The sequence below is a fragment of the Oncorhynchus masou genome, chromosome 31, assembly GCF_036934945.1.
Source record: "Oncorhynchus masou masou isolate Uvic2021 chromosome 31, UVic_Omas_1.1, whole genome shotgun sequence".
Lineage (NCBI taxonomy): Eukaryota > Metazoa > Chordata > Actinopteri > Salmoniformes > Salmonidae > Oncorhynchus > Oncorhynchus masou.
In genome coordinates this window covers 56,662,702-56,690,375 of record NC_088242.1, presented here as the reverse complement: position 1 = coordinate 56,690,375, position 27,674 = coordinate 56,662,702, and the positions used below count along the sequence as shown (strand labels likewise).

The window sequence follows — 27,674 nt, the reverse complement described above, 5'->3', positions numbered from 1 at the left end:
CTATAGAAAAGTTGTGGGCAAAACTGAAAAAGCATGTGCGAGGAAGGAGGCCTACAAACCTGACTCAGTTACACCAGCTCTGTCAGGAGGAATGGGCCAAAATTCACCCAACTTATTGTGGGAAGCTTGTGGAAGGCTCCCCAAAACATTTGACCCGTTAAACAATTTAAAGGCAATGCTACCAAATACTAACTGAGTGTATGTAAACCTCTGACCCACTGGGAATGTGATGAAAGAAATAAAAGCTCAAATAAATCATTCTCTCTAGTATTATTCTGACATTTCACATCCTTAAAATAAAGTGGTGATCCAAACTGACCAAAGATAGGGCACTTTTACTATGATTAAATGTCAGGAATTGTGAAAAACTGAGTTTAAATGTATTTAGCTAAGGTGTATGTAAACTTCCGACTTCAACTGTATATATACATACATGTTTGTTTCCTCTAAACAAAAAAATAGATCGTTCTCACCTTCAAAGTTGTGTGTATGTACTGACATTTATGCTGTATCCGTCCACTAATACAGGTAAGGCCTGTCCGCTCATTAAGCAGGATAATGCGGCAGATTGAAGAGGGTAACATTTTCTGAGCTAAACTTACCAAGACGCACCTTCAACAACACATACAAACCTCGCTTAATTCTGCCCAAAAACAATGACAATCTCTCTCAACCAGTGGCATATGGGCTAACTGACAGATGCAGGCACGCACACGCGTGCAAACACACACATTCATGTTTTTAAATGTATGTAAATTGTATTATTTTGTCTGTAATGTCTTTTTCCTTATGTGTCGGACGCCAGTAAGACTAGCTGTCACCATTGGCGCCGGCTAATGAAGATCCTAATCATATCAAAGTCACAAAAAGGCTGCAAACTAAATTGAGCAAAGGCTTGACAACCAACACAAACCTGAAAACAAATAAATATTCACAGGTTTTATTGAGTGCTTCATGTTCGGTGCTGAACATTGCTGATAGGTAATTACAGCCTTACACAAAATAAGTAACATTGATGTGATAACACTTTGTAACAATACATTGAAGCATAGCCACGGGAAGATGTTTGGGGGTGGGGGTGCTGCAAATTTGGGAGAAAAACATTTCTTCTCGTGTTACAGACTGCTGTATCCGTCCACTAATACAGGCAAGGCCTGTCTGCTCATTAGGCAGGATTATGCGGCCGCCTAATGGCGGCAGATTGAAGGTGGCAATTTCTGAGCTAAACTGATCAAGACACACCTTCAACAACACAAAAACCTCACATAATTCTGCACAAAAACAATGACAATTTCTCTCAACCTGTGGCATATGGGCTTTTTAAGTGAGTGCTGATGCCGCCGTGTAATACACAGTGGCCACTTTGTCAAAGGCAGGGGCGCAAGAAATGTTGCTTGTCCATTCCCAGCGTGCGTCTCCATGGTGCTGTTGGACAACTGCATCACTGCCACTCTCCAACGTTCCGCCAACAACGACAAATAATCTGACATAAATCATAGCAGATATCAAATATGGCAGAAAGAATATGTGGCCTTTTCTGTGGCCTACAGGCTGGAGATAAAATTGTATGACAATGTAATTTGATCTGATAAATCTGCATGATATGTCTAACATAAATGGTGCCCAATAAAAATAAACATTTCTGACAAGTTGCCAAAAAACAGATCCTAAAAACAGGACAGGTCAAAGTAAAATGGACAATATGGAATGGATAATCAGGCTACTCACAACTGCTGTCCAGGAGCTTTCCGCCGTGGGCTAAATTGTCATGAAAAGTGGTTTCAAGTTTGCATCCTTCAATTTTTGACGAGCTGATCATTACATTTGAGTCATTTAGCAGACTCTCTTATCCAGAGAAACCTACAGTAGCAATTGGGGTTACGTGGGCAAATCAAGGGCAAATCAACTGATTCTTCACCGAGTCGGCTTTGGGATTCCAACCAGTGACCTTTCTTTTACTAGCCAAACACTCTTAACCACTAGGATACCTGCCTACAAAAAAAGAAAATACTTACAGTGCACTTAAAGTATTCAGACCCTTTGACTTCTTTTTCCACATTTTGTTATGTTACAGCCTTATTCTAAAATTGATTAAATTGTTGTTGTTTTTCCCCTCAATCTACACACAATACCCCATAATAACAAGGCAAAAAGAGATGAGTTTTTTGCAAAAATGTGATGGAGTGCTGAATCAGCTGACCTGGCCTCCACAATGTCTTCAATATTATTGTCTTCACTATTATTCTACAATGTAGAAAATAGTACAAATAAAGAAAAGCCCTTGAATGAGTAGGTGTCCAAACTTTTCATTGGTAGTGTATATTTTAATTAATCTAATTTTCCCCCCCATCTTTTTCAGGGGGTGCTGCAGCACCCTCGGCACCCCTATTTCCCGCAGCTATGCATTGAAGGAGCGTTAATGTTGCATGGAATGAGTCAAAAGATTGATGGACATGCAGTAGATGTTGAGAAAACAATAAGTTAAACAGTAACATCAAGCTCTTACAGTATATACACATTTGCATGCACGACTGGTTTTATCTGCATCTATAGCTAGGTTTCCATCCAATTGGGGACAGATTTTAAATGCCAATATTCAAACATTCTTAAAAACAATATGTACATTTTCCCACCACAGACGTTTCCATCCAATTGGCTAGTGGCCAATAAATGGCCGTGCCAAATGGCGAGTAAAACATTTCCATCACATTTGCAACTCTACTGATGGTTTTGTCACAAAACATTTTGTGTAACATTGCGAACGTCCCATTCTGGCAAGTGCATGTGCGCTCTAGCCAACAGCTCGCACTCGCAGATACAGTGTGGGTATAGCCTACTACATGATAAGATTATTATGAACAAAAGAGTGAGATATTATTTTAATTTGTCAAACGGCAGACAAGCATCAATTATCATGTCAACAGAACAAGACCCCCCCCCCCCCGATAGGTATTGGGTATTGGAAATGAGCATCAAGCTCATCACCGTGCACTTTCACCACCCAGTGAAGTTCATAGCTTTCATCGGTCTCCAATCCAAAATGAAATCTAGAATCGGCTTCCTATTTCACAACAAAGCATCCTTCACTCATGCTGCCAAACATACCTTGTAAAACGGACTATCCTACCGATCCTTGACTTCGGCGATGTCATTTACAAAATAGCCACTCCAACACTCTACTCAGCAAATTGGATGCAGTCTATCACAGTGGCATCTGTTTTGTCACCAAAGCCCCATATACTACCCACCACTGAGACCTGTATGCTCTCGTTGGCTGACCCTCGCTTCATATTCGTCGCAAAACCCACTGGCTCCAGGTCATCTATAAGTCTGCTAGGTAAAGCCCCGCCTTATCTCAGCCCACTGTTCACCATAGAAGCAGCCACCCGTAGCACGCGCTCCAGCAGGTATATTTCACTGGTTACCCCCAAAGCCTATTACTCCTTTGGCCGCCTTTCCTTTCAGTTCTCTGCTGCCAATGATTGGAATGAATTGCAAAAATCACTGAAGCTAGAGACTCATACCTCCCTCACTAACTTTAAGCATCAGCTGTCAGAGCAGCTCACAGATCATTGCACCTGTACATAGCCCATCTGTAAATAGCCCATCCAACTACCACATCCCCATATTGTTTTTTTGCTCCTTTGCACCCCAGTATCTCTACTTGCACATTCATCTTCTGTACATCTATCACTCCAGTGTTTAATTGCTAAATTGTAATTACTTCGCCACTATGGCCTATTTATTGCCTTATCTCCCTAATCTTACCTCATTTGCACACACTGTATATAGATGTTTCTATTGCGTTATTGACTGTACGTTTGTTTTTCCATGTGTAACTCTGTATTGTTGTTTGTGTCGCATTGCTTTGCTTTATCTTGGCCAGGTCACAGTTGTAAATGAGAACTTGTTCTCAACTGGCCTACCTTGTTAAATAAAGGCTAAATACAATTGTATAATTTTTATTTTATGTAGCCTAACTAATACATTGCATGCTTTCCCGACTCGTAGTGGGAGGATCACAAAGATCATTACGTGACTCCAATATGATGGTTATTATATCAATATTTGCACATAAAAACATTTCCACTGCCATTTCTCGCATAATGCATTTCAGACACAAAAGGATTCCACCACCTCTTGTCTAGCGTATTTTGTTTTATTGAGATATGAAAAGTTTACAGACAAATTTGCTGTTTCCATCAGGCCTGTCATTACATTTTTTTTATCCAACATGTACTTTACTCACATAAAAAGGTTGGATGGAAACCTGGTTTGCCAAAAAGCAAACAGAGCTTGTAAAAACATGGCGTTTTAGACACTCTCGCTCTCCATATCTGCTGTCTCAACCTCTGAATGCCAGTGGTGGAAAAAATATTCAAACGTCATACTTGAGTAAAAGTAAAGGTACCATAATATAAAATGACTCAAGTAAAAGTCACCCATTAAAATAATAATTGAGTAAAAGTCTAAAATTATTGGTTTTAAATATACTTATGTATCAAAAGTAAAACTATTAATAATTTCAAATTCCTTATAGTAAGCAAAGCAGACAGATAGCCTTGGGCACACTCCGACACTGACATAATTTACAAATTAAGTATGTATTTAGTGAGACCGCCAGATCGGACGCAGTAGGGATGAGCAGGGATCTTCTCTTGCGTAAATTGGATCATTTTCCTGTCAAAATGTAAATGAGTACTTTTGGGTGTCAGGGAAAATATATGGGGGGGAAAAAGTACATTCTTTTCTTTAGGAATGTAGTGAAGTAAAAGTTGTCAAAAATATAAATAGTATAGTAGAGATACCGCCCAAAAACATAAGTACTTAACACCACTGCTGAATGCTTGGCCATGACAAGCCAACTGACATTTACTCCTGAGGTACTGAACTGTTGCAACCTCTCTACAACCACTGTGATTATTATTTGACCCAGCTGATCATCTAAGAACATTTCAACATACTGAAGACCAATCTGGCCTTAATGGCTATGTACTCTTATAATCTCCACCTGGCACAGCCAGAAGAGGACTGGTCACCCATTTGAGCCTGGTTCCTCTAGGTTTCTTCCTAGGTTCCTGCCAGCATGCTTCTACATTTGCATTGCTTGCGGTTTGGCGTTTTAGGCTGGGTTTCTGTATAGCGTGTATATTTGTGTCTGCTGATATAAAAATGGCTTTGTAAATACATTTGATTGATTGTATGTTTCAGTATTACCTTTTTTCCTTTCATATTTGTTTCTAAACATGTTTAAACAATTACCAAATCATGAATCTACAGCTGGTCACATGAAGGTATGCAAGGCACCAATCATGATCACTGTCAATAACCAGGTTCCCATCCAAACTTTTTATGCAAAGTACATGTCAGATAACAAAAATGTTATGACAGGTCTTATGGAAACAGACAATTTTCCAGTGAACTTTCCAAATGTTGACAAAACTAAATACGCTAGACAAGGTGGGATTTGTGTTGGTACAATGAATTATGGGAGAGATATCAATGGAAACACTTTTATTGCGCAAATATTGATATAATACCCATCATGTTGAAGTAAACATTGAGTCAAACGATGACATGTTGTGGTCCTCCCACTACGACTCGTAGGGAAAGCATGCAGTTTATTAGGCTACAGATTAAATAAATTATAATGAACTTCACAGGGTGGTGAAAGTGCAAGGTGATGAGCTTGATGCTCCTTTCCAATAAATATTGAGGGTCTCATTCTGGTGACATGATCATCGATGCTTGGCTGCTGTTTGACATATCAAATAACCTCGCTCTTTTGTCCTAATAATCTCATCATGTAAACTATACATGCGCTCTAGCCAACAGCAATGCCAATACCAGAGTGGGCACACTCACTATATAATCCAACACTTTTTTTGTGAAAATGTGCTGAAAACCCAACTAACTTGTTTAAAAAAAAATATATTCGGTACATGGGAATTTAACTGCAAAAGCTATTTCCAATCTTTGGGGATCTCAGACGACACGAAAGAGAGGTTGAACAGGCTAGTAATAAGGGTGGCAACAATTTCGGCAGATAATTTTAGAAAGAAAGGGTCCAGATTGTCTAGCCCGGCTGATTTGTAGGGGTCCAGATTTTGCAGCTCTATCAGAACATCAGCTGAACGGATTTGGGAGAAGGAGAAATGGGGAAGGCTTGGGCGAGTTGCTGTGGGGGGTGCAGTGCTGTTGACCGGGGTAGGAGTAGCCAGGTGGAAAGCATGGCCAGATGTAGAAAAATGCTTATTGAAATTCTCAATTATGGTGGATTTATCAGTGGTGACAGTGTTTCCTATCTTCAGTGCAGTGGGCAGCTGGGAAGAGGTGTTCTTATTCTCCATGGACTTTACAGTGTCCCAGAACTTTTTTGAGTTAGTGTTGCAGGAAGCAAATTTCTGCTTGAAAAAGCTAGCCTTGGCTTTTCTAACTGCCTGTGTATAATGGTTTCTAGCTTCCCTGAACAGCTGCATATCACGGGGGCTGTTCGATGCTAATGCAGAACGCCATAGGATGTTTTTGTGTTGGTTAAGGGCAGTCAGGTCTGGGGAGAACCAAGGGCTATATCTGTTCCTGGTTCTAAATTTCTTGAATGGGGCATGTTTATTTAAGATGGTTAGGAAGGCATTTAAAAAAAATATCCAGGCATCCACTACTGACGGGATGAGATCAATATCCTTCCAGGATACCCCGGCCAGGTCGATTAGAAAGGCCTGCTCGCTGAAGTGTTTCAGGGAGCATTTTACAGTGATGAGTGGAGGTCATTTGACCGCTGACCCATTACGGATGCAGGCAATGAGGCAGTGATCGCTGAGATCTTGGTTGAAGACAGCAGGGGTGTATTTAGAGGGCAAGTTGGTTAGGATGATATCTATGAGGGTGCCCGTGTTTAAGGCTTTGGGGAAGTACCTGGTAGGTTCATTGATAATTTGTGTGAGATTGAGAGCATCAAGTTTAGATTGTAGGATGGCTGGGGTGTTAAGCATGTTCCAGTTTAGGTCGCCTAGCAGCACGAGCTCTGAAGATAGATGGGGGGCAATCAGTTCACATATGGTGTCCAGAGTACAGCTGGGGGCAGAGGGTGGTCTATAGCAGACTGCAACGGTGAGAGACTTGTTTTTAGAGAGGTGGATTTTTAAAAGTAGAAGTTCAAATTGTTTGGGTACAGACCTGGATAGCAGGACAGAACTCTGCAGGCTATCTTTGCAGTAGAACATGTGAATGCAACAGCGCTTGTTGTATAAGTATTTTGATATCAATTAATACTGGCATTGTACAATACTGTCATTATTACATTATCTTTAGCCATACAATGGAAAGCATGGATAACCTACAGTGATCCCATTTTAATTAACAGTTCAGTGTTAAAGCCTAGGTGTCTTTACTTTCTCCTTCTTGCACAATCTCCTGAAGGATCTTTTGGTAGAAAGGGGAATAAACCAACTTGTTGAAGTGGACCAGACGGCCAAACTTCATGGCAATCTCTTCCAGCTCTTTGCTGACTGGAGCTAGGCCCCCTGGCAGGGTTGGAGCACTCCTGTGACTGGACTCGAGGAAGGCAAGCAGGTAAGTCTGGATGCGGGAGCCTGAGTAAGGAAAGAATGTTCATGCTCAGAGGGTTAGTGACACAGTAGAGCAACAAACTAGGTATGCTATCATCAAAAGCAGATCATGTCATTGGCATGACCACACATGTAAACGATGATCAAAGAATAGACAGAAGATACAGACCCAAACTATATTTTGCACAGAACTTCATTCAGGGGAATGGGATTGGCAAAATACATTCAACTATGTTTAGATTACCTATAAGCCTGCGGATGGCGTTGTCTGGGAGAGTAACAGCCGAGATTTGGCCTTTCAGAATGCTCTGCCGGTTGGTGGAGAACGGGGAGAAGCCATGCTCAGACAGACGTCCACTTAGCTCCACACACATCCTCTCTCCAATGGTAGCCAAGGCTTCATCTGCAATGAAAGACCTTCAGACCAAAGTTAAGAGTTGGGCGAGTTCATAAATTCATAAAATGAATGAGAGCTCTGGGTGTTACGTTATTTCAACTAGCCTACCTTGTTAAAAAAAGGTGAAATATATACGTGTATTTCTTTTTAAATGTATGACAAACAAGAGTTGTCACTATGCCTAATGTCGTAGACCATGGTTATGAGTATATTCAAGGGTGTGTATGATCATTCCAACAGTGGGTGTTTAAATGTGTACTTACGGCATGTGCATCTCTGTGAGCAGAACCCCGATGGTCCTCTTCAGTCTGTCCATAAGGCCTGGCAGGCCTGAGATGGCCTCTCCCGTGGTGTTGTACACTATGAGCAGCACAGACGCCACCAGAACCAGCTGCTCCAAGTCCTGCTGCATTTCCTGGAAACGCACCTGGTCCATGAGAAGAGTCTGGGAACATATAAAAAAGTGATGATTTGATTTGGAATTTTAAGACCCCTTTAGGTATATATATATATATATATATATATATATATATATATTTGAATATTGAATTTGGCCTTTACTACTATAGCCCATAGTAACGCAATGAAGAAAAACATTCATAAATGGCCAAAAAAAAAAGACATTCAAAAAATAAATAATAAGGAATAAGGTTTTGAAGTGTCTGTCCTTTATCTAGGAGATACAAGAAAGCTCAGGAAATTTTGTTGGGGTTTTTGACATACAGTACTTAGCCCCTTATTATTTTGGCAGAAAACGACCTCCATACTTCCATTCATTTGTATGGGTTACCTTCAGACGAGTCCCATGGGGTCACATTCGTTTGTAGCCCAAACGGTTTGGACGTTACAGACAGAAGTTGGCACATAAGCGTTACAATTCAGATGCTACAGATGTTTTCGTGAGATGATCTGGATTGTTTCATGGTCTGAATACCGCTGTAACTCAGCCCCCTTCCACTGCAGATGCGGAAGGCCAACATTGGCGAATGCGGTAGATCCAGGCGTAGCCAAAAAAACTGATATCTCTACCTTAAACTGATGGATTTTAATGGGATTTTTTATAATGATTATGTTACTTACGACACACAGGTGCATCAATAGACTTAAGGTTTATTAACCACTGTTAGGCCATTGTTGGGACTGTGTTAGGTGTATGACAGACAAGCCTACCTCAGGGAAAGGATCAGAGGCGTGGTTCCATTTAAGCAGACTCAGGTAAGCATGGTTGTGCACAGCGAGAGGAGTGGGTAAACCACCCGCACCACCCGCTTGATCTTCATGAAGTACAGACTTGGCAGAGTCTTGAAGCCACTTCTCAGTAAAGTCTAAGGCGTCTGAAAAAGTCTGCATGTTACTCCACAAACAGTTACATCATCTACAGTAAGAGCCAGCACAGCATAGCTTAGGTAGGATTTTGTTCAACCAGTGATGACTGAAGCAACCAGTGATGTGATGCGAGACGCTAATGATGTCCTCCTTACTGGGTTGTTTTTCAACAAACTCCTGGAATTTCTTCCGTTCGTACTCAACGGATTGCTGCAGGAGGTGGGGTCGAATACTGCTGACTGCAAAATTGGCCATATCAAGTTTCATTTTATCCATCACTGGAAATATCGCCCTATGAGAGAGAGTATGACAATTTTAAAGTAGTGACAGGGAGGAAGACATTCCAAGCACAAATCTTAACAAAATAAGGCCGTATGTTAGAATGACAAAAAGAGGGAGACATCAATTGTGTCACGTTAACATATCATTCAAAACATAACCCCATTACAGTACTAAAAAGAATTGACTGCCGATTTACTTTAATAGAGGCACAAGATCTGTGATTTCCCGAAGCTTCCTGATTTCCTCGTCTCGGCTCGGAGCGCAGAGTGAACCCATCATACCAATGACAAACTCAACCACCTTACTGATGTCCAGAGCTCCGTTCTCTGCCTGCTGCTGGATCAGAGAGAGGTCTAGCACCTCCTCAATTCGCCCCCTCAACCGACCATGACCCGGAAGCAGAAAGGACAGCAGAGTCTACAGTGGTAGAGAGAGTGACCATTTAATGAAAATTGCTCTTCTGAATGATAAAACATAGATGCGGTAAAGAGGTCAATGGAATTCGACCAAAACAAGTTTCAAGTTGTAATGTCACATGCACAGGTACAGTGAAATGCCTTTCTTGCAAACTCAAAACCCAACAATTAATAACAATGTATCACTAGAAGAAGAAAAAAACACGAGAAATAAGAATAGGAAATATGGAAACATGTGGGAGAAAGATGCTGTGGGGAAAGATCACGAATCTCCTCATTGCCCTCCAGCAAAATTAGCCTACATTTAGGCTAATGTTTATAATGTATGGGAATTTCGCTCTTGAGGTAAAAATCTGATGCTTGTATGGCCTTCAACCCCAAAACATATTCATGTCATTGTCACCAATCAACTGCAGTTACGGTTAAAAAACAACTTTCAATACCACCCTATGACCTCTCCACGCTAGCTATGCTACCAGCTCATATGAACTGGAGTTAGCATTTAGCAGTCACTTTTTCTAAACCTGAAAAGGGACTACTAAATGTTATGCAGCGAAGATATATCCAAATCGGACTTTAGCAACCACCCTTTGGGCCTGATACCGTACATTAATCGTGACGGACTTGACGAATATTTACTTTGTTCGATCAGAATTGTTTAATGAATGCCAATCAGGCGTCATTCTTCTATCCCCCACGGTCTGCGGTCCGTAGACCTCTTTACTACAACAGCTGTCTTACCTCTTTGATCTCAGCAAGAAGTTTGATGGCGTGATTATATGATGGCGGGTTCTCACTCAGTTGTGCCTCTAGAACGTCCCAGAATGCTTTATGCATAATATCCTTCACCCTTTTTTCCAAACTGGGAGCATAGCAAGAATAATAATTTAAATGGAAATACAAAATGCAAAAATAGCATATTTACAAAATTGTGGATGATAGCATCAGTACATCAGGTCTTATAATTGTGCATGGCACAGCAATCAGAATACATAGTGACAGCCACTTCTATAAGACTACCCATTGTGCTCACCTTCCTTCTGCTGGCTCCGAGGGCTTCACCTGGAAGTCAGTATTCACTACGATCTCATGGGCCAGGGCCATGTTGGTCACACCTTTCGCCGTCTCCATGAGCTCCTCCGTTGACACAAATCTTGGCGGGCTGGCTGTGAAACAGGGGAGCAATGGCAACAGGTTATGTAGCTCTAAAAAGGGATGTGGACCAACTTATACTTAAAGTACATCTTTTAGTTTTAGACTTCAAGCCTTCAAATAGTACACCTGATTTTGAACCATTAAGGAAGCTGGGTTATAGCGAAACACAAATTGTCAAAATCATATTTTTTTTGTCGTTTCAGGGAGATTTTTTTTATTTTAACCCTAAACCTAACCATTGTCCTAACCTTAACCCACATTTCCTAACCTTCTACAAAAAGTAAATTATGTTTGAAACTCAGTAGCGTGCCGTGGTTCTGGGGCCTGGGCCTTGAGTGAAGTCCTACACAGTCCCACCCGAATTAATCCACCTCTTATTACCATCATTATGATGCCATGGCTCTAGACACTACATTTAGACAGAAACGCAGTATAACCAGGCGTTGCATCACCTTGAAATTTACATTTCTTTTCAGAGATTTGCAGGGGAAGAGTACAATACCTTTTCATTGTGCAGCTTCGTTGCCCTGCGTGTTTGTTCGTTGAGCTGTAGATCCACTCGGGTGTCCCCAAAAGTTTTCAAAAGCACCATTGTTTGTAAGTGCCCAGCCGTACTTTGGTGTCTCGTTGCTGCCTTGGTTAGACAACTCAGGTTTGCAAAGCCAGTGTGGCTCCAAACACCAAATCGATCACTTGAAAATAATAGGCATTCCCAGCAGTACAGTTTGCAGTGCTTCTCGGAGCCTGTCTTTGTAGCGTCGGCTTTGTAGCGTCAGCGTCTACCTCTCCTGACAATGTCTAACTTTTCTTGAAAAGTTTGTCTTGAGAATGGCGTTATAATTATATCCTCGACCAAATCGATATCTTCTCCTTCCGCCATTGTGGGTTGAAAAAACAGTTTAGTAGTACGCAAATTAATTTGTTGATCAATCGTTGATCAATTTCAGTTTCCTAGTTGGTAATCCAATCAAAAGACGTGCAGGCACTACGCCTGCTAGCTGGCTCCTGTGTAACACTGGAGCCAGCCAGCAGGCATACAATAGCCAACTCTAAAGCTGATTGGTTGACACTAAATTTAAATATCCATTCACTTTAAGCTACAAGCGCCCGCACTGTTGATTCTGAAGGCCTGAGGGCAGATTTTAGACCCCTGGCAACACATGATGGCTGAATATGATTGGATAAAATATCTAACATAAAGACCAGCCCTCCAAATCTCAACCTGGGGCTGGAAGCAGTGCAACCAAGAGGAACGCTATGAAATGAAGAGTGTAACTCTTACTCTGGGGAATAATTTAATACATATTTGTGGGAAAATATATTAAAAAATATATATATATTCTGATGATGTTTAGGCCAGCAGAGAAGGCCTTGCTAGCCCACCACTGTTGAAACTGTATACCATCTAGTTCCCACCCTGTAAGTGCTACTCACATTGTGGGGTGTTCCCTCTGTGAGGACTCGGTGTGCCTCTCCAGACTCTCTTACTATGGGACTGTTCAGAGGAGTCAGTTCTGTCCTCTCCATCCCCAGGTTTGTCGGAGTCCTTGGGCATGTTGCTCCTCTCACTTGAGTCCCGGGACTGAACAATTTAAGTTGGGATAAATTAGGATAAGAAACATGTTCAAATACTTTCAGTTGTGTGATGGCTGACCACCCGCCTCTACGAATCAGAGAGTGGAAGACTCCTCTCTCCTCTCTAACATGTAGGCTCACTTTTTGTGTACAGTCTCATCACAAGTCAGACTGCAGAATAAACTTCCCTTGAACATACTTCACATGTTGTCTGCAGATTTTGTCCTTATGTAGGAGGTAATCTGAGCCAAAATAGCCACAGAGTAGTGTTATTAACACTACTTTCAGTATGAAGGCCTGTAAATCGGTTTGTATTTTCAATGCTGCCGCAATTCACACGCGATTTGCACAATATTTCAACAATAGCCGAGTTTAACCAAAGCACAGACCAAAAGGTGTCCCACACAATCATCTGGCAAAATCCCACACAATCAGCTGATTGCAAGGGAAGAGCTTTGGTCGAGAACATTTGGTTACATTCGGCTATTGTTTACATACTGTGCACCACGCGAAATGCATCAGGAGATGGAAAACACAAGCAAGCAACAGAACCTAACGACGCCGCAAAAACTCGGGTAAACAATACTTTCATGTGGTTACCCTATCTCCTAAAGTACGTTTAAATATCACCGTATTCAACATGCTGGCTTGTAGAGAATTTTTTTTTTTTACAGCGACATCTTTCAGACTGATAGCATGGAGTAACCATGGTAACAGGCTGATAAGACAACCTGACGCCAACACAAGCATTAAGACAACTTAAGGCAGCCAGGACATCGCACCATCCTAATGATGTGATTGCAAACAAAAACAATCAGAGCTCTGTGGCGTCTGGTCATAAGATCACTGGCGCATAACAAACCATGCACAGTTCTGTCAAGGCTAAACCAATAGTGTGATTTCAATGACATCACCGAGTCCTTACACCTCGACAGCAGAGACAGCCTAATTTACGTCATGAGCTAGCAAGCAAAAACACTATATTATTGTGAGCAACATACCGTATACTGTGGTTAGCTAGCTTGCAGGGTAGATTTCTTCGGTCCGACTTTTGCCAGTCCTGAAGTGAATGGACAGTCGAGTGATGGAGTAGTAGTCTCTCTGCTGGCTGACAACAAAACAATAACGTGTGACAAAGCGATTCGTTACCTATTGCCTGACTTTCATCAGCTGGCTGCTAGGCTAACTATAGCTTCGATTCAACCAAGATAGTTAAAAAAAAAAACTATCTTGGTTGAATTGAAGCCAGGCTAGCTAATGTTACATGTAAAATAATTACAATCAATTTGGTTACCTAATCAAAGTGTACTTCTGACATGGTGGATGAAGTTACATAGCTAGCTAAATGCGTTGTTGATCTCTGGTGAAAATGAAGAGAAGTCTTCCGGTAGTGGGTTGGGCCAAAGTGACGTCGAACTAGTCGTGAGGTCCCTGCTGAATACATCCTCAGATGGAAGATGGCTACAATGTTTATGACTGCAATGTGTCCCTCAACACAAAAACACGGAAACTTAAAGTAAAATAAGACTGATGCAATCAGAGTTCTCCCACTCGAGTTAAATTCAAATACCATCCATCTCCATGTATTAAAAAACTTGGATTATTTACATGCAATTCATAATGCATGTTTACAAAGTTTATCTTAGGCCTATACAAACATGTACAAAGTGTGATCTTTTGACAACATTGAAACTGGCTACACACTGACAGCAGACATAGAAAGGATGCATTTCTTCTCTTTGGCAGAGTACTTTGGATCAGTGGAGGATGGTGGGTGCAGGGCCGATTCCAGGCATAATCGGTCGCTTAGGAACCCCGGCCGCTAGGTGGCCCCGACCAAAATTATTAAATATACACTGAATCAAATTATGAACGCAACATGTCAAGTGTTGGTCCCATGTCTCATGAGCTGAAGTAAAAGATCCCAGAAATGTTCCATACGCTCAAAAATAAATCTCAGACTTCAGTGTTTTCAAAACAACTGGGAACTCAGTAAAAATCTATTTGAATTGTCAACCAACTCGGGAACTTCTTCTTTCTAGAGCTCTGACTTTCCGACCTGAATATCACTGACGTCATGATTTGAGTTCCCAGTTGTTTTGAACGTGGCATTTCACCCCTACTCTTACGATAAGTACCATGGGATCTTTAGTGACCACAGAGAGTCAAGACAACCATTTAACGTCCCATCTGAAAGACAGCACCCTACACAGGGCAATGTCCCCAATCACTACCGTGTGGAATTTATATATATATATATATATTTTTTAACTTCCAGCAGCATCTGGTGTCCCATCCAGGGAGTGACTGACCAGGACCAACCTTGCTTAGCTTCAGAGGCAAGCCATCAGTGGGCCGCAGGGTGGTATGCTGCTGAAACTCAGTATGCCATGGGCTCTCCAACCCTGTTCCTGCAGCTACCCAGTGCTTAATTTGGGAAACCAAGTGAAGTCTGTTTGGGAACATCGACGGTAACATGTTTTCGCAACTAAACATATTTCACTAAACAGTTGACAGCCCTTCTGCCCGCTCTATAAAGGAATAAAGGGGAGAGAGGAGGATATGGAAATGCATGGTGTTGAGAAATTCTGTGTAGCTAAAGGTAATGTGCCACCCAAATAATTATGAAAATATTTTTTTTTTAATTCCCTGTCCATTTCGTTGAGTAAGGCTATGAAACAACATCCACAATGTTGAACTTCTTTCTTCAAATTGATCATCACAGCAAAATTAGTTTTAAAAGCAGGATACTGTTTTGATAAGTGTTGGATGTGATTTTTGATCCCATTTACATTGATGTCAGAGTCGTTAGAGGGACAATAGAGCTCTGAGTACCAGGCCATTAGCTCAGGTCATGAGTTGGGTACAACCAAAGCATGTCCAGAGTGCATAAGAAGAGATTACGTGACTCAAGGTCATGTGGAATTTTACTGCGGTCATGACTAATGACTGCCGATGTGACGGTAAAACGGTCACCCCAACTGCCCTTATGCACAACCGAAGAATTTCATCACAAACTGTCAGAAACCGTCTCAGGGAAGCTCATCTGCGTGCTCATAGTCCTCACCAGGGTCTTCACCAGACTGCAGTTAGGCGTCATAACAGACTTCAGTGGGCAAATGCTCACCTTCGATGGCTACTGGCACGCTGGAAATGTGTGCTCTTCAAAGATGAATGCCGGTTTCAACTGTAACGGGCAGATGACAGACAGGATGTATGGCGTTGTGTGGCCGAGCAGTTTGCTGATGTCAACATTGCCCCCCGGTGGTGGTGCTGGTATGGTATGGGAAGGGATAAGCTACTGACAAAGAACAGAATTGTGTTTTATCTATGGCAATTTGAATGCACAGAGATACCATGATGAGATCCTGAGGCCCATTGTTGTGCCATTCATCCGCCGCCATCACCTCATGTTTCAGAATGATAATGCAAGGCCCCATGTCAGAAGGATCTGTACGCAATTCCTGGACGCTGAAAATGTCCCAGTTATTCCATGGCCTGCATACTCACAAGATATGTCACCCATTGAGCATGTTTGGGATGCTCTGGATCAATGTGTATGACACCATGTTCCAGTTCCCGCCAATATCCATCAACTTTACACAGCCATTGAAGACTAGTGGGACAACATTCCACAGGACACAATCAACAGCCTGAACAACTCTATGCAAAGGACATACAGTGCATTCGGAAAGTATTCAGACCACTTTCCAGATTTTTGTTACGTAACAGCCTTATTATAAAATGGATTAAATAGTTTTTTCCCCTCATCAATCTACACACTATACCCCATAATATCTCAGAAATGTTTGCAAATGTATAAAAACAAATAGAAAAAGACTGAAGTATCACATTTGCATAAGTATTCAGAACCTTTACTCAGTACTTTGTTGAAGCACCTTTGGCAGTGACTGCAGCCTTGAGTCTTCTTGGGTATGATGCTACAAGCTTGCCACACCTGTATTTGGGGAGTTTCTCCTATTTGATTCTGCAAATCCTCTCAAGCTCTGTCAGGTTGGATGGGTAGCGTTGCTGCCCAGCTATTGTCAGGTCTCTCCAGAGATGTTCGATTGGGTTTGTCCGGGCTCTGGCTGGCCCAGTCAAGGACAGTCAGAGACTTGTCTCGAAGCCACTCCTGCGTTAACCACTCCTGTTCCTGAGCGCTCTGGAGCAGGTTTTCATCAAGGATCTCTCTGTACTTTACTCTGTTCATCTTTTCCTTGATCCTGACTAGTCTTTGATACCGCCACCATGCTTCCCCCTGGGTATGGTGCCAGGTTTCCTCTAGACGTGATGCTTGGCATTCAGGCCAAAGAGTTAAATCTTGGTTTTATAAGACCAGAGACGTGTTTCTCATGGTCTGAGTCCTTTAGGTTCCTTTGACAAACTCCAAGCGGGCTGTCATATGCCTTTTACTGAGGAGTGTCTTCCGTCTGGCCACTACCATAAAGGCCTGATTGGTGGAGTGCTTCAGGGATGGTCGTCCTTCTAGAAGGTTCTCCCATCTCCACAGAACTCTGGAGCTCTGTCAGGGTGACCATCGGGTTCTTGGTCACCTCCCTGACCATGGCCCTTCTCCCCTGATTGTTCAGTTTGGCCGGGTTGCCAGCTCTAGGAAGAGTCTTGGTGGTTCCAAACTTCTTCCATTTGATAATAATGGAGGCCACTGTGGTCTTGGGTACCCTTCCAGAGATCTGTGCCTCGACCCAATCCTGTCTTGGAGCTCTACGGACAATTCTTTCAACCTCATGGCTTGGTTTTTGCTCTGACATGCACTGTCAACTGTGGGACCTTATGTAGACAGGTGTGTGCCTTTTTCAAATCATGTCCAATCAATTGAATTTACCTCAAGTGGACTCCAATCAAGTTGTAGAAACATCTCAAGGATGATCAATGGAAACAGCATGCACCTGAGCTGAATTTTGGGGTCTGAATACTTTCAGAATGCACTATACATGATAATATTATTATGGACAAAAGAGCAAGATATTTTTATTTGTCAAACATTAGCCAAGCATCGATTTTCATCACGTCACCAGCATAAGACCCTCAATAATTATTGGAAAGGAGCATCAAGCTCATCACCTGGCACTTTCACCACCCTGTGAAGCTCATCAGAACTTATTTCATTTGTTGCCGAATAAAGTGCATGATTTCCTAACGAATCATAGTTGGAGGGTCACAGAACATGTCATCGCGTGACTCCAAGTTTACTTCGATATGAGGGTTATTATATACATACATTTCACATAAAAGCATTTCCACCGACATTTCTCTCATAATTAATTTTACAGACAAAAAGAGGCCACCTTCACTAGCGTATTTAGTTTTGTCTACATTTGGAAAGTTTACCGTCAAATGTTCTGTTTCCATCAGGCATGTCATGACATTTTTTTATCTGATGGAATTTAATCATAGTCGAATACCAATCGAGCATGCATGGCACCCGCCCAGAGGCCCTGACCTGCAACATTTTCTCTGCGCCACATGGCAAAATGTATAGAATTGCAGGAAATCAACTTTAAAACATAAATGTTTCTCTCCACCGTCAAATCTCGCATAGGCCCCTAAAAGGCTTGAGGCGGTCCTGAGTGGGAGGAGTTCTAGTTGGACGGGTTCATTGCAAGGACTGGAATGGAATCAATGGAACGGTATCAAACACATCAAACATATGCAAACTGTTCAGTTTATTCCATTCCAGCCATTACAAGAAGCACTTCCTCCTAAAGCCCCCCCCCCCCTTCCCACCAACCTCCTCTGATTTGGCTCTTCATCAAATCAAATTTCATTTCTCACACGTTTTTAGCAGATGTTATTGCAGGTGAAGTGAAACGCTTGTTCTTCAGTAATGCAAACAGCTCTTCATTTGTTGTTCTTTGAGTATAGTCCTTCTTTGAGTATAGTCCTTCTTTGAGTATAGTCCTTCTTTGAGTATAGTCCTTCTTTGAATATAGTCCTTCTTTGAGTATAATAAGCCTTTGTTGAGGCTTGCTGACAGAAGGTGGAGCCTAAGGATAACAAAGCGAGCAAAATGTGAGACATCTGAGTCAGAGCACTCTCCACAAAGACTAAGGCCAGATATATATTTGACCTCTGGTTGTTTCCCGTGCACAACTCTGGCGAGTTTGTCTCTGACCAGGTTGTACAAAGATTCTGGTATCTGAAACAGACGTTTTTTCAATTAAGCCATGTGTCAAATGTAATGATGTAATGAATGCATGTTCATGAGAAATTCTCACAACATACAATGTTAATAAAACATTCATATAGCTTTTCAAGGACCCAAATAAATCAGTCACTGCTCTGTCTACAAAACAAGAATACCTTAAAAATATCATGATGATTGTCCGGCATAAACAGCCCCAGAAGGTTCACTTTCTCATTGGCTAGCAATTTGCTGAGGATAATAGCTCTGGAAAAAGCTATCTTCATAACCATTTTGTTCTCAATCTGAAAATGAGACTATATAATGACGATAGTAATTCCAAGATAATTTGAAACAGAATGTATTCTGGTTAATCAAGGTCTGAATTAGAATGCTCGGACTCCCTACAGAAACAGTAACTGACCCATGTGCATTATCAATCAATCAATCAAGGCTCTGGAAAAACTCCCTAGGAAGGCAGGAACCTAGGAAGAGACCTAGAGAGGAACCAGGCTCTGAGGGGTGGCCTGTCCTCTTCTGGCTGTGCCGGGTGGAGATTATAACAGTACATGGCCAAGATGTTCAAACGTTCATAGATTACCAGCAGGGCATTACTCTTACAGTCTCACCTCTTTGTCTAGCTTGATTTCCAGTGGGTCTGTAGCCACAGCCATGAAGCCCAACAATGTGCACAGCTCCTCCCGCTTCACTTACAAGGGTGCAGTTGCTTCAAACACAACTGCAATGCCTCCAGAGCTTTATCAAACTTTGCATTAACTGAATCTGCAGTTCAAATAACAACAACGCATTCACACCACCACAGTTTTGGATAAACAGCTTAGGGGTGGGACTGGAGAAATGTAACCAAATTCATAGACGGGTATATGGATGCAGGGACTGACCATCCGTGAGATCAAAATGATAGTTTAGAAGCTACAATGTGTTTAGTTTACAATGACATCGTTTACAAACAATGGAGTAAAACAAGCTTATATTTTGGGTTCTGATGGGGTTAGACAGTTGAACTGAGCTCATGACACATTGGTAAGTAATATTTTTTAAGAATAAATGTCTGCATATAAATATTTATTCATTTTATTTAAAAAATGTATGTAGCAACCACATATTGCCCCTTTAATGCAGCATTACAAATAGCTGGTAATAGAAAAGGTGCCATCTTGACCGAAGTCAAATGAAGTGGTCACCTAGAAGTTCGGTAACCCCAATGTATATGTCGGACATGTGATTGGCGAGCAGGGGCGAGCGGTCGGGCCGGCTGTAGTATTCACCAGTGCTTCATACAGCGTCGGATGGACTATTGTTTGCCAGAGCAATGGTGCTGGCCCTGGCCAACAACACAGCACCTGGACACCTGGGCAGCTCACGACTCACCTCCACCACCTGCTGGTCAGGCAGGTACTCCAGACAGACCAATGCTGCTGAAAGCCAATTATCCTCCGTTCCACAGAAGAAAACATACAATTTTGTGCCACTGAAAAAACTGTTGTCCTCACCAACAGGAATATTGTACTCTGTAGGCCTGTATGAGATCTTCAATTATGGTAGAAATATTCATATAAGATATTAAATTAAGACCGATAAAAAAATCACACAACATACTGTGATTCCTTGAAGGCCCTCAGGGTCTCATTGTCCAGGTAGTTGCTGGTGTACATCAAGTGAGGAGAGAGAGGCCTCTCTACCTTCCAACAGATTGTCCAGCATAGGAAACGCTACTAGCTGCAGCAGTCTCAGAATTGTCTCCTCCTGCCTCACTTCATCAACCAGAGTAAAGGAATGGACTGTTCTTCAATCCTACTCCTGGGTACCTTACATGGCTCGACATTTAAGTTTTTTCCCGACACCAGCATCCCCAATGTACTTAGTTTTAGTTGAATCTGGTGTATATGTCCTGGGCTATAACAAAATGTGCATCCCTGTGGTTCCCAAATGCTAAATTGAAGAGTATTAGACAATATAAACACAGTTAACAGGTCCAGACTGTTTATGAGATGGCAAAAATGTAACCTGATGAAAACAGCTAATTTGTCAGTAAAATTTCTTGATATCGACAAAACAAAATGCACTAGAAAAGGTTTAATCATTTTTTTGTTGGTGAAATAGATGCGACAACTGCATTGGAAACGCTTTGTGGAAACGCTTTTGTGCAAATATTGACCAAATAACAATCATGTCGAAGTAAACTTGCAGTCAAGCGATGTTATGTTGTGTGGTCCTCCCACTGAGATTTGGAAAAGCATGAGCAGTTGATTAGGCTACAGATGAAAAAGGATATGATGAACTTCACAGGTGTCACGCCCTGACCTTAGTTATCTTTGTTTTCTTTATTATTTGGTTAGGTCAGGGTGTGACAAGGGTGGTGTGTTTAGTTTTTGTATTGTCTAGGGTTTTTTGTATGTTTTGGGGTTTACTAGTCTAGGGGTTTATATGTCTATGGTTGTCTAGATTGGTTCTCAATCAGAGTCAGCTGTTTACTGTTGTCTCTGATTGGGAACCATATTTAGGTAGCCATATTCCTTGGTTTATCTGTGGGTTATTGTCTATGTGTAGTTGCATGTCAGCACTAGTGTTTATAGCTTCACATTTGTTTGTTTGTTTGTTTGTTTGTTTGTTTGTTTGTTTGTTTGTTTGTTTGTTTGTTTGTTTTTGTTTGTGTGCTTCCTTTAATAAAGAGAAAGTATTCTCATCACGCTGCGCCTTGGTCTCCTCGTTACAACGACTGTGATAGTGCAGGTGGTGAGTTCGATGCTCCTTTCCAATAACTGTTGAGGATCTTTATTTGTATTGTGGCGACATGATGATCGGTGCTTGGCTGCCAATTGGCAAATAAAAATGATCCCGCTCTTATCTATAACCTCATCATGTACCCTCCGCACTGTAGAGTGGGCATATTTGCTGTTTATCGCAGACTTTGTCCAAAAACCATCAACAGAGATTATTAAAAATCGGATGGAATCACAGAAGTTTATTTTTTATTTTTTTTGGTAAATGAAAAGTTATACAACTAAGTGCTTTTTAAGTGCATTACGTCATGACCAATAGTTATACATCTGCAACAAGTCAGTTTGAGGGAAACACACCTCTTTTGGGAAAATGCTATTTTTTCATGCAGATTTTAGAATATTTCAATGAAAACATTTCTCCTATCAGAAAAAAATGGACTCAAATGTATAGATACTATATAAAATGTAGTCTCTGGTTTCAATTTGACTTTACACTATGATAGTAGATGATGACTTACAGGTCTGTGGAATTGAAGCGTCATGGACTGCTTGGCTTGGACTGATGCTCAGATTTCCCAACTGTCTCCAACGGTTGGCAGTAGAATGGCCTTACTGAAGAGCTCAGTGACTTTCAACGTGGCACCGTCATAGAATGCCACCATTCCAACAAGCCAGTTCGTCAACTTCCTGCCCTGCTAGAGCTGCCCCAGTCAACTGAAAGTGCTGTTATTGTGAAGAGGAAACGTCTAGGAGCAACAACTGCTCAGCCGTGAAGTGGTAGGCCACACAAGCTCAGAACGGGACCGCCAAGTGCTGAGTGTCCTCAGTTGCAACACAGAGTTCCAAACTGCCTCTGGAAGCAACCAGCACAAGAACTGTTTGTCGGGAGCTTCATGAAATGGGTTTCCATGGCCAGACAGCTGCACACAAGCCTAAGATCACCATGAGCAATGCCAAGTGTCGGTTGGAGTGGAGCTTCAGCATCTGGCTGACGGAGGAATCTGGGCTTGGCGGATGCCAGGAGAATGTTACCAGGTCCAATGCATAGTGCCAACTGTAAAGTTTGGTGGAGGAGGAATAATGGTCTGGGGCTGTTTTCATGGTTCATAAATAAGCATAAACTTCCACTATCCTCAAAGTGTTGCTAAATTAGCTCTTCACTTCAGTTTGATTCTCAAAACATGCACTTTGGTTGGAGAGTGTGTAACGTAAGTGTTTCCTTCCGTTTGCACAGGTAAAATAATGTGCAGTCACATATCTGGCATGCACCCAATCAGCGGTCGGGTTTCCACTAGCTTCTGTAGCCACAGTCAGATTCCACAGCCACAAAGTCAAAATTGTGTGGTTATGGTTAGGTTGCAAATTTAATATTAAGATGATACATTTCAGAAATTGGCTTTTTGTAGATATGTGTGCTCTGCATTCAGGTGTCAGAACACAGGTCCAAATGATGTCCAGTTTTGTTTGTTTTTCTCGCGCGCTGGCCTGGCTGTGTGTGAGCTGTGCTAGCGGCTGATTACATTTAAATAACAGATGGCTAGCTAGGCCTACAACATTGCCTTTATTACTTTCATAAATGTAGCTAACTAGCTAAGCAAACAACACTGTCACTATATAATATTAGAAACCTTGCTAGATTTACTTAAAATCACTTATTGTGTATTCTCGAAAGTGTGCTTGTTTCTTCCCATCCAAAGGAAATCAGTTGTGAAATTGGTAAGTCACCAACCATGCTACCTTGCCAGCTAACGTTAGCTCTCTGGAAGGGGTCTATCAGTAAGTTGGTGCCTTGTTCTGGTTTATAGGCCCTTGGACTTGAAGACGGTTGAAATATCAAAAGCTTGTGATTTTAGAAACCAGACTTAACCAGGGTTGTACAACCTAGGAACCAAACGTAACGGGGAAAACGACCTGAATTTGTCATGTAGAAAAACACATTGTAAAATACCATGTGCGACTAATACACCCCTGTGACCCCAGGCTCTGAGGTCGATGCCATGTAGTTAGTCAAAGGCACATTTCTCTAAACAGGGGTCTGCTAACTATATAGGCCTAGAGCTACACCAGTGGGTCTCAGCCAGAGGTCCTATGGGTGCCCGAGTGAGCTTTTAGGGGGTTCCTGAAAAGGCAGGGAGAAATCTAGCCCAATGTTGCTGAGATAACCTACCGTTACTCCTTAAGGTCCAAGGACCTGGCTATTTTCAGGGGTAGGCTGGCTCTGACAGGCAAAAACTATATCTAAACATGAATTAATTCTCAATTGTGACACGGTTTTAGAAAACATAAAGCCCTTTACTTTCATATCACACAAAAAATAATTTCACAAATACAAAAATATACACTTACTGTTGTAACCAGCTTTATTACAGTTGAAGCTGACAGTATTTTTCAGTTCAATTACGTTTCTGGCAGCGTTCCTTTACACACGGGTGTTCAGAGCATGCTAGATGTCTAATTAGCGCAGGTGGTCGCCTTGACCGTCCATCTGTGTTCCGTGAACACGTGCTGTAACATGGAGATATGGACATGTGCGACACTAACCCTTTAAATGTGTTTAGTCATCAGACCGAGTGTAAGGGGATCTTAACAAAAGTCCCCCAGGAAAAATATACCTTCATCAATAAGCGTTAAAGATACCTCATCAATAGGCGGTAACGGTAGTTAGCGTCTATGAACGGGGAAGGAGCAATCTAACAAATAGAAAACTAGAAGATTGATCAACTAGAAGATTGATCACACCGAGACAAGGTGATGCTGAAGGTTTTTATTCAAAGAGATAGACATGGAGGCAATCAGTGAGATGTACAGGACACAATTCAATCAATGAATTAGTTATTCCAGTTTAGTGCTGAGCGATTTACCCAAAATGTTTCTCTTTCTCTTTTTCTGTTTTCAAACAACTAATTGACCAACATTGTTTCAACTATTTGAATTCCATTTCGTTCTGTTTTTTTCCCGGTGAGCTCAATGCCCACATTGTTTCTCTTGAGATAAATCAGATCCAGCCTGAACTTTGCAAAGTTTTTCTTCCCTTATTTAACTAGGCAAGTCAGTTAAGAACAAATTATTATTCACAATGACGGCCTACCCCAGCCAAACCCTAACCCTGACGATGCTGGGCCAATTGGGCGCCGCCCTATGGGACTCCCATTCACAGCCGGTTGTGATCCAGCCTGGAAATGTAGTAGGGAGTTGTAGTTTCCAACAGGCCAATGTCCAACATAGTTTAGCACATAAAGGTAATTAACTACAGTGATCATAATCCATTGTGCATCTACTTGTCCAGTTTGTTTCTTTTACACCTGCAATGGAAGAGACAGAAGAATGTGCGATCGGGAGTAAATATAGAGAACAGCTGTTGCTTCACGAGGTATCACTATCTGAAAATACATTGGTAGTTTCTATTCAGGAGTCATGACCTATTTCGCAACAATACCTCCTTCACTCATGCTGCCAAACATACCCTCTTAAAACGGACTATCCTACCGATCCTTGACTTCAGTGATGTTATTTACAAAATAGCCCCCAAAACCCCACTCAGCAAACTGGATGTAGTCTATCACAGTGCCATCTGTTTTGTCATCAAAGCCCCATATACTACCCACCACTGTGACCTGTATGCTCTCGTTGGCTGGCCCTAACTACATATCCGTCACCAAACCCACTGGCTCCAGTGGTACACGCTTCAGCAGGTATATTGCACTGGTCATCCCCAAAGCCAATACTTCGTTTGGCCGCCTTTCCTTCCAGTTCTCTGCTGCCAATGACTGGAATGAATTGCAAAAATCTCTGAAGCTGTCTGAGTCTTATATCTCCCTCTCTAACTTTAAGCATCAGCTGTCAGAGCAGCTTACTGATCACTGTACCTGTACACAGCCTATCTGTAAATAGCACACCCAACTACCTCATCCCCATATTATTACTTACCCTCTTGCTCATTTACACATCATCATTTGCACATCTATCACTCCAGTATTAATGCTAAATTGTAATTATTTCACCTTTATGTCCTATTTATTGCCTACCTCCCTACTCTTCTACATTTCACACACTGTACATAGATTTTTCTATTTTTCTATTCTATTGTGTTATTGACTATACGTTTGTTTATGTGTAACTCTGTGTAGTTGTTTTTGTCGCACTGCTTTGCTTTATCTTGGCCAGGTCGCAGATGTAAATGAGAACTTGTCCTCAACTGGCCTAACTGGTTAAATAAAGGTGAAATAAAAAATAAATAAAAGTATACCTTATTTACTTTGAAGATCTACAAGGTGCCAATTTAGTCAGACAGCACAGGCAGCAGCTCAATAGAGATGACTTGGGAATGAAGTAATAAAGTAATCGAATCAAAAAATGTAATCTACACAACAACTTAAATATTTTAGTAAAACATTTTGAAGAAATTATGGTTAGTAACTGATAAGCAGTAATGGGCAGTCACTACCATCATGGGACTTAAAAAATAATAATTCTGTGTTACAGCATTAATCCCGAACCGACCTCAAAAAGCCCTAATCGCTCATCACTATTCCAGGTATGCACTGTTCCCTTGTTTTTTGCTCTATTTTTCAGTTGATTTAGGTCAGGATTGATTTAAAGTCCTGAATCATATTTGGACACAGAGAACCGATGTCATACCTGCTAAGTGCTCGGGTTCAAATAAGCTCATGTTGAAGTTGAAGCAACCCGGTGATGTTGACATACAATGATGCAGAATAGTTTCTAAAATCACAAGCTTTTGATATTTCAATGTTATAAAGTTAGTGACCAAGGTTTTCAAAATATGGCAATTTGTGTGTTTTAGAATATTTCTAAAACTATTCAGCTGTACCGTCCATCTGCTGTAAGTGTGTACTCTGGTCATCTCACGCCTCCTAGTGCTAGTCACAATTATTGGTGAATGCATAGGATTAAATGCAATTATTAGGCTACATATGCGTTAAACACATTATGGATTATAACTGGCAGGGATGATAAAGCTGCCGACCATGCGGAAGCACATGCACATAAAATGTTGATTTCGCTTGCTAGATATCAAAATACTGATAAGGTAAAAGACCATAGTAAAAAATATGTTACTGCTTGGCTGAAACAAAAGCCTCCACTCACCTTGGCCCACCCTGGCTAAGGATTTACTGTATTGTCTAACTTGGATGTTATATTTATTGTAGTTAACCTTTTATTTAAACAGAGAGTCATATGTGAGGCTCTTTAGTGAGCTGCCAAATATTGTTTGGCAAGTGATCATGTAATTCTGAACCTCCCAGTCATCTAAATAATTTTAAATCATCCCATAAAGGAATCATCATATAATGGAAGCATACTAAACAAAAATATAAACGCAATGTGTAAATTGTTGATCCCATATTTCCTGAGCTGAAATAAAAGATCCCAAAAAATGTTACATATGCACAAAAAGCTTATATCTACAAAATGTTGTGTACAAATTTGTTTACATCCCTGTTGGTGAGCATTTCTCCTTTGCCAAGATACGCCATCCACCTGACAGGTGTGGTATATCAATAAGCTGATTAAACAGCATGATCATTACAGAGGTGCAACTTGTGCTGGGGACAAAAATGGCCATTCTAAAATGTGTCACACGACATTATGGCTCAAGTTTTGATGGGGCATGCAGTTGGCATACTGACTGAAGGAATGTCCACCAGAAGCTAGAGAATTGAATGTTCATGTCTCTACCATAAGCCGCCTTCAACGTCTTTTTAAAGAGTTTGGAAGTACGTCCAACTGGCCTCACAACCGCAGACCACATGTATGGCATCGTGTGGGCGAGCAGTTTCCTTATGTCAACGTTGTGAACAGTGCCCCATGGTGGCGGTTCAGTTATGGTATGGGCAGGCATAAGCTATGGACAATGAACACATTTGCATTTTATCGATGGCAATTTGAATGCACAGAGATACCGTGACGAGATCCTGAGGCCCATTGTTGTGCCATTCATCCACCTCAATCACTACATGTTTCAGCATGATAATGCACGGCCCCATGTCGCAAGGATCTGTACACAATACCTGGAAGCTGAAAATGTCCCAGTTCTTCCATAGC

At 41.5% G+C, this 27,674-nt stretch overlaps 1 protein-coding gene and 1 pseudogene across 2 annotated transcripts; both read right to left on the bottom strand.

The window, feature by feature from the left end:
* Positions 1-924: 924 nt before the first annotated feature.
* tcp11l1 (t-complex 11, testis-specific-like 1) lies at positions 925-14,108 on the bottom strand. Of its 2 annotated transcripts, none has more exons than XM_064951407.1 (11): positions 14,014-14,108; positions 13,721-13,827; positions 12,579-12,726; positions 11,023-11,155; positions 10,731-10,851; positions 9,770-9,990; positions 9,447-9,583; positions 9,136-9,299; positions 8,229-8,410; positions 7,813-7,985; positions 925-7,592 (listed from the first exon to the last, which is right to left on the bottom strand). In XM_064951407.1, exons 3-11 carry the CDS (start codon positions 12,697-12,699, stop codon positions 7,378-7,380), a joined length of 1,467 nt encoding a protein of 488 aa, XP_064807479.1. In that variant the 5' UTR covers positions 12,700-12,726; positions 13,721-13,827; positions 14,014-14,108; the 3' UTR covers positions 925-7,377. The 2 variants fall into 2 exon arrangements, with proteins under 2 accessions (XP_064807479.1, XP_064807480.1); XM_064951408.1 differs by having other exon boundaries at positions 13,721-13,823.
* A 4,369-nt stretch (positions 14,109-18,477) lies between these two features.
* On the bottom strand, positions 18,478-22,270 carry LOC135524970 (DEP domain-containing protein 7-like; annotated as a pseudogene).
* Between the last annotated feature and the right edge of the window lie 5,404 nt (positions 22,271-27,674).